The 15,570-nt window shown below is 36.6% G+C and overlaps 1 protein-coding gene across 3 annotated transcripts in view; it reads right to left on the reverse strand.

Annotated features, from left to right (window-relative positions):
• Trpm7 (transient receptor potential cation channel subfamily M member 7) overlaps positions 1-15,570 on the reverse strand; it is a 119,699-nt gene that overhangs the window by 28,977 nt on the left and 75,152 nt on the right. For all 3 annotated transcript variants that reach the window (XM_008831805.2, XM_029562957.1, XM_008831807.2), the window contains 8 exons: positions 14,969-15,097; positions 12,586-12,864; positions 10,846-11,020; positions 8,510-8,636; positions 5,893-6,077; positions 4,887-5,019; positions 3,708-4,420; positions 559-626 (listed from right to left, as the gene is read on the reverse strand). In XM_008831805.2, coding sequence (XP_008830027.1) covers positions 559-626; positions 3,708-4,420; positions 4,887-5,019; positions 5,893-6,077; positions 8,510-8,636; positions 10,846-11,020; positions 12,586-12,864; positions 14,969-15,097 — 1,809 coding nt within the window. The remainder of the gene's footprint in view (positions 1-558; positions 627-3,707; positions 4,421-4,886; positions 5,020-5,892; positions 6,078-8,509; positions 8,637-10,845; positions 11,021-12,585; positions 12,865-14,968; positions 15,098-15,570) is intronic.

The following is a 15,570-nucleotide window of genomic DNA, read 5'->3' on the forward strand; positions in this document are numbered from 1 at the left end:
AGGAGGAAGGGAAGAGGAGGAAACTGTGTGAAGAATAGTTTTAAGACTGGTCTACTGAATTAACCCAGTTTTTGCTACTTTAAGGCACAGGCAAATGTTAAGCTGAGTTTCTGATTTGCACATGTACTAATGAGACTACTTAATATTTAGGCATCTCTGAATATTCCATCATTGTGGTTTTATTTACATCATCCTGCTGTTCCTATCTGAAGCAAGGAACATAAGCCTTCACTTACGTATATGCAGGCAACTCATATACATAAAAATACAAATAAATAAAAATTAAAAAAAAATAAACAGGGAAAAGCATCTCAGAAATTTAAACATCTTAGTTAACAAAAATGTAAGCTTTTTTTAAAATACCTTTTCCCCTATATTTCTCAATTGTTTCTACTCTAACATAATAGTTTCAAGCACCCGGGATAATGATACTGATGACAGTCTTTGCTATATTATATTTGTACTAAAAAAAACCATTCAATTCCATTTCAAAGGAATTAAAACAAAATTGTAACAAAAATCTTATTTAACTGTGCTGTTCTAAAAGGATCTACTTACGGATAACAGTTCTTTTATTTTGTTTGATGTTTCTTTAAACTTCTGTAAATCCACACTATCTCTGTGTCCTTAATGGGAAAAAAAGGTTGCAATGAAAACTCTCATTTCCTTACTTATTAGGCATTCTAAAAACCTTAGAAGCAATGACTCATGTTGGTTTTTCAAGTCATTTTCATGGCTCTCCACACTTTCCTTTAGTTTTGTTGAAAATACTGAAAATATCTACTAAGAGGGTGGCTAGATTTGTAGTTCATTTTATAGTAACAGCAAAAGCCAAAAGCCTCCTAAAGAAGGCAACAGTCAATAGCTTGAAATTAAAAGGGGAACACTTTTTACTATTAATATAAAATATATCATAGACTGAACCAGGCATGGTGGCATATACCTGTAATCCCAGTAGTTGGGAGTTCAGATAAGTAAGCTTAGGGTAACTTGGACTACATGAGCTGCTGACCAAGGGAGTGGGGGGCAGAAGGGAAGGATGGAAAAGACTGGAATAGCATAGATTTCATGTTACGTAATTTTCCACAGAAGTTGGCAGTAAACAACAGCATTCCTAGTTCCAACATGCCAGGTTGGCTTTAATATGGATAGTCTATATGGGCTTCCTAAAATATTTTCCATATAATCTTTACACATTTTCTATGACTAGGTAAATTTCCAGGCTGGGAAAAGTAGAAAAAAAGCTAAAAACAATATAGGGACAGGTGTGGTAGTGCCACGCCCAGAAGGTGGAATCTGTGAGTTCTAGCCCAGCTGGGGCTACAGGGAGACCCTGTCTCAAAAAGACCACCAACCAACCAACTGACCAACTGTCCAAACAGCCAACCAACATGGAGAGACAAAAGGCCTCATTCAGATTTTAGAGCATAACCCCCAAATAACCCAGAGTATTTCCTAAAAAATTATCCTGTTAAATACTTTTATCTATAATAATTTACCAGGAGATTATTAGAACACCATATTCTCCCAAGGTACAGGAGTTCAGCTAGCTCTATGAACTTCTCTTCATTTATTCTCTTCCATGTGGTACACTGACAGAACTTAAATACGATTAAGTCTATATTACTATTAAATGCAAAACAAACAACCTGATGTGATAGCCTATGCTTGTAATAATGCCAGTACTAGGGAAGCTGAGGCAGAGGGATTACAAGATCAAGGTCAGTCTGGGCTACTAACAAGACCCTATCTCAAAAACAAATACTGAATCGAACATCTTAAACATAAATACCTGTGTTACTCCTCTTCTTGTCCACACTTAAACTATTCAAAGAACTGCCCCATTACCTCCTTTATATTCTCTTCTCACACTCACATTTTCTTTGTTTTACTACAGTCTAGCTTTCTATCACTTCCCTGGCTGAAACAGTTTTCACTAATGTCATTAACGTGCCCATATCATATTTTTCCCTCATTATTTAAGCTATCAGGTTTAAGACTAAACTATTCTCTCCTGTATTTGAGGCCTACTCCATAGGAGGATATTCATGCCTGCTGCTGTAAACCTGGTTAAAAGTCCATGGCTAAAAGGTCATAGGCCCTAGGGTAGAACCTACCATTGTTATTTTGCAAAACGGTCACGTTGTCTGCCTTCTAAACGTTTGTTTGTATCCATAGACCTGGGCTGCTCTCAATCTTGCTCAGAGAAACTTCTTTTTGCAGTGGACAGCAGTCAATGAAGAATCTCACTCATAACTGGTCAAAGTGCTGGGGGTGACTGAATTTTAACTCCTAAATGGGACATCTTTATTACCGCCCCCCCCACATACACAAGGCTCAGGGAACATTAAGGAAGAGGAGATGGAAAGAATGTAAAAGCTAGAGAATGGGGAAATGCTATCTTCTGGACATGACATGGCCATTGCACTCATGAACTCACAGCAACTGTGGTTACCCAAAATTCCAGCAATGGATAGGGGAAGAATGCATGAGGCTGCATTCCCAAGTGAGGAGCTATCAGTAGTTGATGACAGCTGAGGAAGAATCATTCTTTGGGGGTAGGGCCACTGGTAGGTTTCAGTGGATGGCCCCACAACCATACATATACGGGTAACACTGACAGGACTTAGTGGGTTGAGGGAGGGTGAGAATATGAAGTTGGGAGGGGAACATATTGGGAGGGGGAATTCAGGGGGAGCTGGAGGGGGAAATGATTGTATTACATTGTATACACGAATGAAATCCTTGAAGAACTTAAAAACAAAAGACTGAAAACATTCTTTCCTAAAAAGATAGATATATAACTAAGTAGACCATAAATACAAACATACATTTGACTGGTGGGTGACAGATAAAATGTGTTACTAAGTGAACCATTTAAATTGATTTTATTAAATATGTTTAAGAGTCTTACCTCATATCATTTACATAACAATGACAGACTACATGTACAAAGGTACCATAAAATTATAATGGAGCTGAAAACTTTCATGGCTACTGACTGGCATCCTGTAACTCAACTGTTTGTGTAAGTGTTGGTGTATAGAAACCTACTGTGTTGCCATCCATATAAAAGTAGAATAACTATATACAATACTTGATAATGACTGTTGCTAATTTATGTACTTGCTAATATTACACTTTTATCATTATAGTAGATTCCTTCTACTTATTAAAAAAGTTTACTGTTTTTTCACTTTCAAAACATGTCTGGGTTTGTATAAGAAATTATGCACTGGCCCTATTTATATTAGTCTCAGTTAGATATTGTTTTTTAAAAATATTTTATTATTTTTATATGTATGTGTATATTGCCTGCATGTAGGTAAGTGCACCCATGTGCAATGCCTGCAAAGGACTGTCGGATCCTCTGGAACTTGAGTTACGGATAGTTGTTAGCTGCCATGCGGGTGCTGGGATTTGAACCTGGGTCTTCTGCAAGAACAACCGTGTTCTTAACTGCTGAACCATCTCTCTAGCCCCTCAGTCAGCTACTGTTAACCTCCATTATACCCCCTATTTTTCTCAAGTACCTAACATTTATGAATCATTCAGAACTTCCTGATTCCTTTAAAAGTATTTATAACTATATAGAAAAAAGTCCACCTGTCACACAGCATTTTTATTAACTACTTTTATGAGATGATAATTTTTAATTCTAAAGTGAAAACTAACACTAATATACAGTAAGAATTTGCCAAACTTACCTACAAATGCTCCAAATTCTGTATTATCTCCTTCAGCAGCTTTATAGAAAAAAGCTTCTTGATCTTTGGTTGCAGTTTCCAAGTGGCTTTTGCAACTTGGTTGGGATGGGGTACTAACAGAAAATTTGGTTGGTGGGGATAGATGTGGTGAACTATTAGGTGAACTGCCTAATTTTTGATTTTTATTAAATATTTTTAAGATTTCTACCCCATGTCGCCTCTGTCGTAATTCTGGAGGAGAAACAGCACTTGGGAATAAGGCACCACAAGAGGAACCAGCCTCTGGTAAGTTGAGTTCTTTTCTCTGGGGTGTTATGGGCACATCTTGACCCAACAGGTTGTATTGGGGGTCTTTCTCATCTTTCATAAAAATGTTACAAAGAAAAGGATTATTATTTTCATGATCACCTTGAGGAAGAGAAGAGCTCAGTGTATTTACAACGCTATGCTTCTTCCACATAGAAGGTCTTACTGGGCCATCATCAATAAGATTTTGAGCCAAATGTTTAGAAATACTCAATTCTCGTGTGATCTCATTGTGAACTTTGCTAGCTTCTGAAGCTTTCTGTGCTGTGAGTGTTTTTAATGTATCTACTGTCAAGGCTGAAAGATCTTGCAGATGGCCAATTTGAGAATCTAATGACTGTAATGATCTTTTTATGTAGTTGACACGATCTCCAACTTCTTTAATCTGAATGCACATCTGCTCCACTCTGTAGAAGAAAAGGACATTTTACAGATGCTAAAATTAATGCATACACAAGGAGAATTAAAAAAAAATAATGTAGAAATTTTTTTTGTAGTCTCAATAGATGGTAAAATAAAGAGAATTTACTTGTCAAGTAAGATATACAAAGCATCCCTTATGTTTCAGAAGGATGCAGTGCTAATGTTAGCATAATAAATAGAATTTCAAAAATGTTTTGTTTCACAGACTATTTGATTCTACACCCCAAAAGATGTATATAGAAAGGATTACTATCAGTGTAATTACAAAAATATCACATGCTTCTAATATGCATGGGCTCCCTCAGTGATGAGCTGTGACCTGGGAGATGTAAGCCAAATAAACCTTTCCTTCCCAAGTTAGAATTGGTGAGAGTATTTTATTACAAAATTGAAGGTAAACTAGAACTCCACTCTAACACATAATCAGTTATACTTAAAGAACATATGAACCTTTCGAAAGTGACCCGAATTCTCTCTTCACTCCCAGAATGGAATTTGTCATCTTTCTCATCAAAATACATTTCAACACACTGTTCTTCAAAATCATGAAGTTTCTTTTGATCTTCTTCTGTTAAGAAAAGTTCTAAGGGAGGAAGGGGGGAGGGGGAAATCAGTAAAGTGCTATTAGGCTTTCAGACTTCAGCTCTCGAGTCTTATGAACTAGTCCACTTTTTTGCCTTTTTCTCTTTATACTGTTGTTTCTAAACCACTAGACAAGTCTCTTTTCTTCCCTTCATTCACAGCATGATAGCAGCAGAAGTTTTAGGTATTTTGTTTTCTTTTAATTCCCTTTTCCTTTATTAGATCTGTTTCTCACTCCTGTTTGTCACATAGCCTATGAAAAATTTAAGAACTTTATAGAAAGCCATGAAATTCATTTTTAGTATTTTTATTTTCATTTTTGTGTGTATCAGTATATTGCCTGCATGTGTATAAGCGCACCTGTGTTGTACAATGTCTGCAGAGCTGAGAAGAATGTGTCAGATTCCCTGAGACTGGAGTTACAGACAACTGTTAGTCACTATGTGGGTGCTGGGAATTGAACTGGGGTTTTCTATAAGAGCAGTCAGTGCTCTTAACTGCTGAGCCCTCTCTCCAGCCCCAAAAGCTGTGAAATTTTAAAGTACAATTTGGCATGATGATTTGTCTCAGGCAGTATATAGGATGTACTAAATTTGTTTTGTTTACACAATAGTAAAAATGTCTTATAGAACAGCTAAAGTGGTATCGTTCACATTATCATTTAACAAAAATAAACCAAAGAAGATACGTGTTAAATCTACTTTTCTGTGCCTCAAACTGTACCTAGAAATTCCTTTATGTTTAGGCAAATCTAAAAATAACAAAAGTCTTTATAATAACTAATCAACCAAGCTGTCCACGTAAAATCAATAGTTAGCCTTTAGTGTAAAATTGAGAAGTGAGAAAAACATTTCCTGTTATTTATTTTACTTACTTGGCCCGTCAGAAGTCTTATCTTTCTTTCTTCTTTTACATACACAGCAAAACAGAGAAACTATATGGCTAAGAATGATAAGTGGAGGAGGCAGAACTGGTTTTTCATGATAAGCCATAATAAAATGATAACGTTGGTACTTCCATACAATATTGGAAATTGCCTTCACTTGTAAATACACATTACTAGAATAACAAACAAAAATAAAACAGCTAATTATATCTTGAAAAATTTGAATACTAAAGATTTCATTTTAATTCTGTACTAAATATGCAAGAGTATCCTTTCATTCAAAAAAGCAAAAGTAAATGGAAAACCTAAAAAAAAAAATGCAACACAAAAGTTTGATTAGTTGAGGACCTTAATAAATGGACAGGAAAAAAATGATTTTAATAATTTAAAAAACTACATGTAGCTGGGCATGGTGGCTCAACACCTTTAATCCTAGCACTTGGGAGGCAGAGGCAGGCAGATTTCTGAGTTCAAGGCCAGCCTGGTCTACATAGTGAGTTCCAGGACAGCTGGAGCTACAGGGAGACCCTGTCTCAAAAAAGACCAAAAAAAGAAAAAGAAAAAGAAAGAAAGAAAAAAAAAAACTATATGTAAATGGCTAAAACAAAAGAAAAAAAAAACTTGCTGGGCATCATGGCATATGCTTGTGATCCCAAAACTTAGGAGGCTAAAGCAGGAAGGTCAAGAATTTAACTTCAAGGTCATGGCTGAGTGGGTAAGAGCACTTGTGCAAGCATGAAAACTTGAGTTCAAATCTCTAGCATTCATGGAAAAGTCAAGCATGGCTGCACATGCATGCAATCCCAGTGTTGCATCCTAGGAGCTCACCAGCAAGCCGACCGGTCTAGCTGAAATGGTGAACTTCAGATTCAGTAAGACCCCGTCACAAGGGAATAAGGTAGAGAGCTATAGAGGAAAACACTTGATATCTCCCCCTGGTCTCTACATGTGTATACATAGGCCAATACACCTGCACATATACACACCACCACCACCGCTAAAAAATAAAATAAATTTAATTAAAAAAAATTTAAGCTTAACCTGCGCTACATAAAGAGATTCTACCTTACAAACCAAATACGAAACAAAATAGGTAGCCAATCTTAATAGTAAGCAACTGAGTGAAAATAAAACCAAGATTCCTTTATATTCCATTATTGACTATCAAATTGGCAACCATTAGGAAATACCTACTGTCAGCAGGAAGCTATTAGGGTAGACAGCCTTGCTTTGACTTAATTGCAAAAATCCCTAAAAGTACTATCTTGAACAGTTTCAATTAAAATGTGTGTGTGTGTGTGTGTGTGTGTGTGTGTGTGTGTGTGTGTTTCAGCACAAATATACATACGGTGTTTAGGAGCAAACTATTATAATCTAATTGAGCAGAGTAATATATTGGCTTTTGAAGTATAGTCTGGAGAACCATAAAGTCATTAAAAAAAGACTGGAAGCCAGGCATACTGCACACTTTTAATCCTAGCACTGGAGAAACAGAGGCAGGCCTGTAGGGAATAACTGATATTTCACATTTTCCTTTAATTCCTTGACAACACAGGAAAAATACTAAAGATTAAAATTTTAAAACACTTTGTGTGCCTGTGTGTGTGTGTGCGTGTTGTGTGTGTACACAAAGTCATCAGAGGACAACTTGTGGAGTTGGTTCTCTCTTCTACCATTGTGGGTCCCAGGGAATTTCAAACTTAGGTCATCAGGCTTGACAGCAAGCACCTTTATCCAATGAATCACCTCGTCAACCTTTTAGTTTGCTTTACAAGAGATTAAATTTATAAAAGAATTACATGCTGGAGAGATGGCTGTTAGTAAACACCTGAGCTTGGATCTCCAACACTAAGGTAAAAATCAGGCCCCACAGGAAGGGGATGCAGGGAGATACTCAGGTTACTAGGGCTCACCAGCCACTCAGCCTAGATCAGGGAAAGGTCCTGTCTTTAAAATCAGGGTTTAGAGTGACCAAAGAAGATACCCAACATCAATTGCTGGCCTTCCATCGACACCGCCCCCCCCCACACCTTATTATATATTGAATAATAAAATCTGGGGCTAGAGGGATGACACAGTGGTTAAGAGTATTTGGTGCTCTTGCAAAGGACCTGCATTCAGTTTCCAGCACCCGCATGATGGCTAATAATTGTCTATAACTCTAGCTTCAGGGGATCCAACATCCTCTTCTGGCCTCTGTGGGCAATGTATGCATATGGTGCACTTACATACAAGCAGGCAAAACACTTGAAACACATAAAATAAAAATAAAATATAATAAAAAAATATAAAATTCAGAACTCCTTTGTTTTGAAAAAGCATGTCTTATCTGTAATTTTTCAAATTTTAGTACTTTGTCTCAAAAAAAAATTTTTTTTTTTTTGGTCTTTTGGAGACAGGGTCTCCCTGTAGCCCCAGCTGTCCTGGAACTCACTATGTAGACCAGGCTGGCCTTGAACTCACAGAGATCCGCCTGCCTCTGCCTCCTGAGTGCTGGGATTAAAGGTGTGCGCCACCATGCCCGGCAAAATTTAAAAGTTTTTAAACTGTATATTTCCTTCAAAATGAGAACTGTGTATACTAAGTAACTGAATAAAATTCTTACTTGAAAAATGCAATAAGAAGGTTAACCATAATGATATACTGTACAAAGAGGTAGACTGCTTGAAGAAATGGAGTCAACCATGTCCCAGGACCACAGATTTCCTTGATAGCGGAATCATTTGCACACACTTTAAAAAGAAGGAGGAAAAAAGAATTTAAAATATAATAGTTCATCAGTATCTACTACTATTCTTTATTTTAAAACAAAGTTTTGAGAACACACAAATCTGTTTAACAGATTTCAAAAAAAAAAAGGATCTGGACAGGTAGCCAATGGAACTCTACCTTAAAAGTACTCCCCCAATAGAAGGATTGTATGAGGGATGTGGGTGCTCTCTGTTCTACCACCATAGTCAAGATAAAGAAATATACTTAAAAGTTACATCTATCCTTCTAGACAGGTTTAGACTGAGGATATAGCAACACTGTAACATTTATGTAAGGAAACTGGTTGAACCTTTAAAGTATGACAGACTCATAGTAAACCCTGTAAATCTATAAATATAAAGACTACTGACTTCATTGTGCCCCAAAACAGGGGTCAAGTACTTCATAAATTTGAAAATGACTAGATTTGAAATTCCTGATTTTCATTATCCTTACATGCAAACTTTTGAGACCAGAACATGTAGCAAGGAACACACAAGCAAGGAGCTTTAATACCCACCAGAGAATCATAAGGAATAACATTCATTTTGGTGTGGAAGGGGTGAAAACAATCACCAATTCTTGGTATTTCTATATACATGCTTAAAAGTTAGTGTTTACTATTTTAAAATGTGTACATTACTGTAGTTTCATAAGGGCTGTATTATTCCTTTAATGGTTTTATAGGCAAAATGATGTTAAGGTCCTTTTATAATTTTATGACTTTATTTCCATTCTCTTCAGAGTAATTTGGAGAATCAAATACCCAAGAAAGAGAATGAAGGAAACCAAACTATGGAAATCAAAGAAGGTAAAGAAACTCTATCTAACGCTTTATAACAACCACACAATAAGAGACACACCTTTAGAAAAATATAGAAAACAAAAGCTGAAAAATGAGACTGGAACAAGCAGCCATTATACACATTTGGATAAGGGTGGTAAAACCTCACTACTTCACTCAGCACAAATGACCACATGATTCTGTTTAGCTACCCACCGACCTAACGGCAATCATCTTTTTATATGGCCAGCTCAAGACTCAATCATCCACAAACGTGTGTGTGTGTGTGTGTGTGTGTGTGTGTGTGTGTGTGTGTGTTTGTGTGTGTGTACATGTGTAGTATGGGGCAAGAAAAGTGAGGAAAGAAAAAGAGCGTGAATAAAATAAAAGAGAACAAAATATACATTCTCCACCTCAGATGTGGAGGTTAGCAGAAGAGTCACCAAAAGTTTTCATCCTGCAGCTATGGGTACCAATGATCTAGTTCTGTTAAATGATACAGGAGTACAAATGTGAATACTGACAAGACAATGCAACCCATTAAAAATGGGTTGAACTGGTACAGGTTACCTCACTTATTGGCTTATTGAGATAAGCTATTCAAAGTTTTGATATAAACTTGAAAAACCTGTCACCTCTTATAAAAAGTCAGCATTCTTACTGTAAGTTCTTCAAGATAGACACAAGACCAGTGTTTTGTCAGTAATACTGTGCTTGACTCCTCATTATTCAATCTATCCTCACTTGGTCTAAGCCAATCATGGGGACCTCATCCTCGGCGCAGGTAACTTTTCAAGAGATAGAAACTTGAACTAATGAGATGAAAAGACAGATTTCAATTAGATTCTGTGAAAGGGACTATTTTCCTACTTAAAGATAAGCAAGGACAACTGTGCTTCTTCCCATGGTTTGGCACAACTGTTAATCCTAAAGAAACCTGTATGAACCAGACACAAGACTATACAGCAGTGAGATGATCATCAAGACGCCTTTAATCCCAGCACTCGGGAGGCAGAGGCAGGCAGATCTCTGTGAGTTCCAGGACAGCTGGGCCTACAGGAAGATCCTGTTTAAAAAAAAACAAACAAAAAACAAAAACAGAATATGAGTCCTTAGCTACAAATTAACCGACTCTAAGAGACCACTCTACTTCTGAACTTTCTATAATACGAGCTAATAAATATCCTCATTGTATAATCCAGTTTAGGTCAGATTTCTATTACATATGGTTGAACAAGTTTAAAATACTTCTTTTCAATCAATTTTATGTTTCTTATGGGATAAACTAACACTGGGAGATTTTGGCTTTAAGTTTGACTGGAAAATATGCAGCATCATTTAGAATGCAATACTAAATTTAAAGTATAAAATAACCAAAAGATGATTTTGCAAACATAAATCCTTACCATCAATTTCATATGCATAAACTTCACCAAAAATCATCCAGTATGGATGAAAAACTATATCTTTAGCAAGAGTCCAAGAAGGTGCTTCATGAGGATAAAGTATTGCCTTTCTGGGAACACCAAAACTAAGTAACACGAGAGCCATTATCACTACAATGTAGAACATATTGGCCACCTGTTTTTAAAAAAAAAAAAAACGACACTGTAAAGACAGAAGAGAATTTAAATACTGTAACAAATTTTCATCCCCAAAGTGTTTCTAATATTTTATCTAATAGATAAATAGAATATTTGAGTTTCTACTTATTGCTGATAACCGCATTCAGGGAAATCTTATCACTACATAAACCTCATAAAGGGGACTGTATTAAAAAATGATCAGAGCTGGAGTGGTTAAGAGTACTGGCTGTTCTTTCAGAAGAACTGGGTTTTTATGTCAGCACCCACATGGCAGCTAACAACTGTCTGTAAACTCCAGTTCCAGGGGATTCAATGCCCTCCTCTGTCCATCGAAAACACTGCACAATATGGGTGCACTTAGATACGTGCAGGCTATACACTCATATATATAAAATAAAAATAAAACAAAAAAATTATTAAATATAGTAAGTCTATCTCAGAGATATGTAACATTTTTCAAAAACTATAGCCCTAACATGGGCAAATTTAGAGAATCTTCCTAGGTATCATTTCTTAAGCTTCTCTACTTTATAATGGAAGTGCAGGTTCATTTCTACCTTTTTTTTTTTTTAAATGTATATGTGTGTATTGCCTGCATGTAGGTAAGTGTACCCGTGTCATGCAATGCCCATGGAGGTCAGAAGAGGTTGTCAGATCCCCTAGGACTGGAGTTACAGACAGTGTTAGCTGCCATGTGGGTGCTGGGATTTGAACCCGGGTCTTCTGCAAGAACAACCAATGTTCTTAACTGCTGAGTCATCTCTCCAGCCTCTCCCTACCTTGTCTTTTAAAATTAATTGTCCTTTGATCATTTCACAAAAGCTCAGAATAAAGACATTCATCACCATAAAAGTCTTCAAAAGAAAAATTTAAAGGCCTCTGTGAGTATAGCATACATGTGAGATAAAGCTAAAAGGAAAAAAAGGAGATGCAACCTTGGGAGGAAGTAAAATAAAGGTTACATGAATCTTACTATTTCTTACAACTCCATGTGAAATTATAATTATCTCAAACTAAAAGGAAAGGAGAGTAACAAAGAAAGAGCAGAAGGGAGGAAGAGGAGAGAGGGAAGAGAAGGAGTGAAGAAATGGAAGGAAAGGTTCAATGAGAGCCTTTTTATCTAAAGAAAATAAGGAAGATACAACGTCATCTGTCCACCATGTGTACACAAGCACAAGCACCTTTACATGCATGCATAACCAACCCCCAAACACACAAAATGGACAAATACACTCTTACACAGACATGTTAATGAAATATCCTTAGAATGGTAGACTTGAAATATGAGTCAAATAAACATCAAATAATAGAAATTTGTGGGTTCAAGTAAAGCTATCATTAATGCTTTCTTTTTTTTGAGACAGGGTCTCCCTGTAGCCCCAGCTGTCCTGGAACTCACTATGTAGACCAGACTGGCCTCAGGCTCACAAAGATCCACCTGCCTCTGCCTCCCAAGTGCTGGGATTAAAGGTGTACACCACCATGCCCGGCCATTAATGCATTTTTATAGTTTTTAGGAAGCAATGAAATGCATGCATATTAGCAGAAATGTCAACTTACCATTTTCCCAATCATCATCACGTAGGGTCCTGCCTGCTGGTTTACAGCTAGAAAATCTAGCAAACGCACATACCAAAATATTATATTAAGACAGTAAATTAATCTTCCAGTAACAAAAACATGATTATCATAAGCATTCTCAAAGTTCCATTTTGCTCCAAATCTTAGTCCAAATCCAATGAAGAATGAAATTATAGCAATTGTATCACTGACATTGAAGTAATCACTAAACCACACTTTAATCTTCTGGCTTATTTTCCCAGCTTCAGACATAAAGACCTAAAGGTTTAACAAGAATAAAAAAGGTTCAATCAAATTATTCCTACCAAAATACACATAGCACCCAATTGTAACATTACAGAATTTTAGCTATATTTTAATGTTGCAAAATGTTTGAACTCTTGTTTTGCATCTGAAGATGCCTTTAATAGCCAAAACAGTTAAGACAGCAGAGATAAAGACTTCCTATAAATAAACGACACACTCAACAAAGACATGTAATTAGGAAGCTCGAAACTTGGAATTAACAGCAGTTCTAGACCTGAAATGTGAAATGCTTCGGAAATGTTAATTTTATTTCAAATCAAAGCAATACTTGGATATCCTGGTAGTACATTCCAAAGATGCCTCACATCTGCAGAAAGGAAATAATTCAATGGTTTAAGTAGCTGTATTTATCTACTTATCTAACTTATTAAAAATATATACTGGGACTGGACAGATGGCTCAGCAGTTAAGAACACTGGATGTTCTTGCAGAAGACCCGGGTTTGAATCCCAGCACCCACATGGCAGCTAACAACTGCCCATAACGCCAGTCCCAGGGGATCCGACAGCCTCTTCTGACCTCCTCGGGCACTGCACTGCACTGCACTGCACTGCACAACACGGATACACTTATCTACATGCTGGCAATACATGCATACACATAAAATAAAAAAAATAAGTAAAAAAAGTACACATACTATTTCTGACTAATTAAAATTTATCTTCTGAGGTGCTGGAGAGATGGCTCAGTGGTTAAAAGTACTGGCTGCTTTTGCAGAAGACCTGGGTTTGATTCCCAGCACCCACATGGCTGCTAACAACTATCGGGAATTATAGTTCCAGGGAATCCGACACCCTCTTCTCATCTCCACAGACACTGACTACAAGACATGGGCGCACTTACATATACACAGGCAATATACTCACACATAAAATAAAAATAGTAAAACAGGCCAGGTGTAGTGGCGCATGCCTTTAATCCCAGCAGAGGCAGGTGGATCTCTGTGAGTTCAAGGCCAGCCTGGTCTACATAGTGAGTTCCAGGACAGCTGGGACTACAGGGAGACCCTGTCTCAAAACAAACAAACAAACAAACAAAAAAGTAAAATATTTAAAACTTATCTTGAGTTAAATGGTAACACATTCATAGCTATAAAATCATAGTGTTTTTAAAATACTGAAGTCCGTCCCTCTTTTGTTATTCTATCTCAGACAATTAATTACTCTTGCCACCATTATCACCACCCAAGGAATATATGCAGAACTGCAATGAATACATACTTCTATCATGCAACAAATAAGATTTTGTCAGCCACATTGACAAAATAATAGAATTCATAAACATATGGACTACAGCAATCTGTCATATAAGCTCCTATGGTAGTGCAACAGGAGGGAAGGATTATGCCTGATTATTTTTGCAATTGCATGAACTCTCTATTATAAAGCAAAGACTTGAAATAAAGTGCTCATAAGACAATTACATAGATACTAGCTTTTCTAATTTTTATTTTGAGACATGGTTTCATGCAGCCTAGGCTGGCCTCAAATTCACTATATAGTTGAGGAAGACCTTAAGTTCCTAAGGACTATGTCTACCTCCCAAGTGCTGGGATTTCAGGTATGTACTACCATATCTAGTCTTAAATATTTATTAAGGAAAGAAAAAAAATTTTTCCCTCAAAAGTAGGATGCTATAAAAGTGACAATTTAAAAGTAGAAACTATGAGACACAGAATTATAAACCTATGATTCGGTGGGCAACACAACACACTTTAGCAAATAGTGACATATGTAGGAATGGAAACCTATCTTTCATTACCTACCTGACTACCTATGCGCATATTCAATACTTTTTGAAGAGTATCAGAGAAGCTGAGGAGATAAAATCTAGGCTATGTATCTGAGACAAATTATTGTATTTGTAACGGCAGCAAAGAGACTATATTTACTGATCTCTACTTTTGTTTTTTAACCATTAAGTTTCAGAATAGCAAAAATAAACATGTTCTATACTACTATGTTACCCACTGAAATGACAAACAACACACACCCACACACAAAATAAAATTTTAAAGTCCTCCATATACTACTGATAAGAAAAACTAAAGACATACCTCACGGACTTTCTCAATGGCATAGGTAAAAATATAAGCAATAACAATCCATTCTTGAGCTGAAGGTAACTGTTCCATTTGTACGAGAACTACAAATGTATAAAGCATCAGAAATCCTAAGTATGCCAACTAATAAAAAAAGAAAAAGTTATATGAATAAAATTGATTTCCAAGTAAAACGTGTTACAGACATTTTCATGACACAGAAAAACTAATTTGAATGATGGTTGGCTAGGGAAATAAAATGCAGTTAAATATTCTGGTGGTCACCTGAATTAGTTCCCCATCTCCCCCCAGGGTCTCTCTGTAGCCCCAGCTGACCTGGAACTTGCTATGTAGACAGACAGGCCTTGATTTCACAAAGATCTTCCTGCCTATGCCTCCCAAGTGCTGGGATTAAAGGTGTATGCCACCACGCCCAGGCTGGGCTGATCATTTTTAAGCACTCAAATGCAAATCTAAGAAATCTTCATGATTTCCATTAGTGGTACAAAATCTGGGGATCAACTAACTGAGATTGCATTATCCACATCTAGAATTGAGGAACAAGAAAATTTCAGATACAGAAACAAATACAATAAATTCATCTCAGGTTAGTAAGG

The sequence above is a fragment of the Nannospalax galili genome, unplaced genomic scaffold, assembly GCF_000622305.1.
Source record: "Nannospalax galili isolate Female #2095 unplaced genomic scaffold, S.galili_v1.0 scaffold735, whole genome shotgun sequence".
Lineage (NCBI taxonomy): Eukaryota > Metazoa > Chordata > Mammalia > Rodentia > Spalacidae > Nannospalax > Nannospalax galili.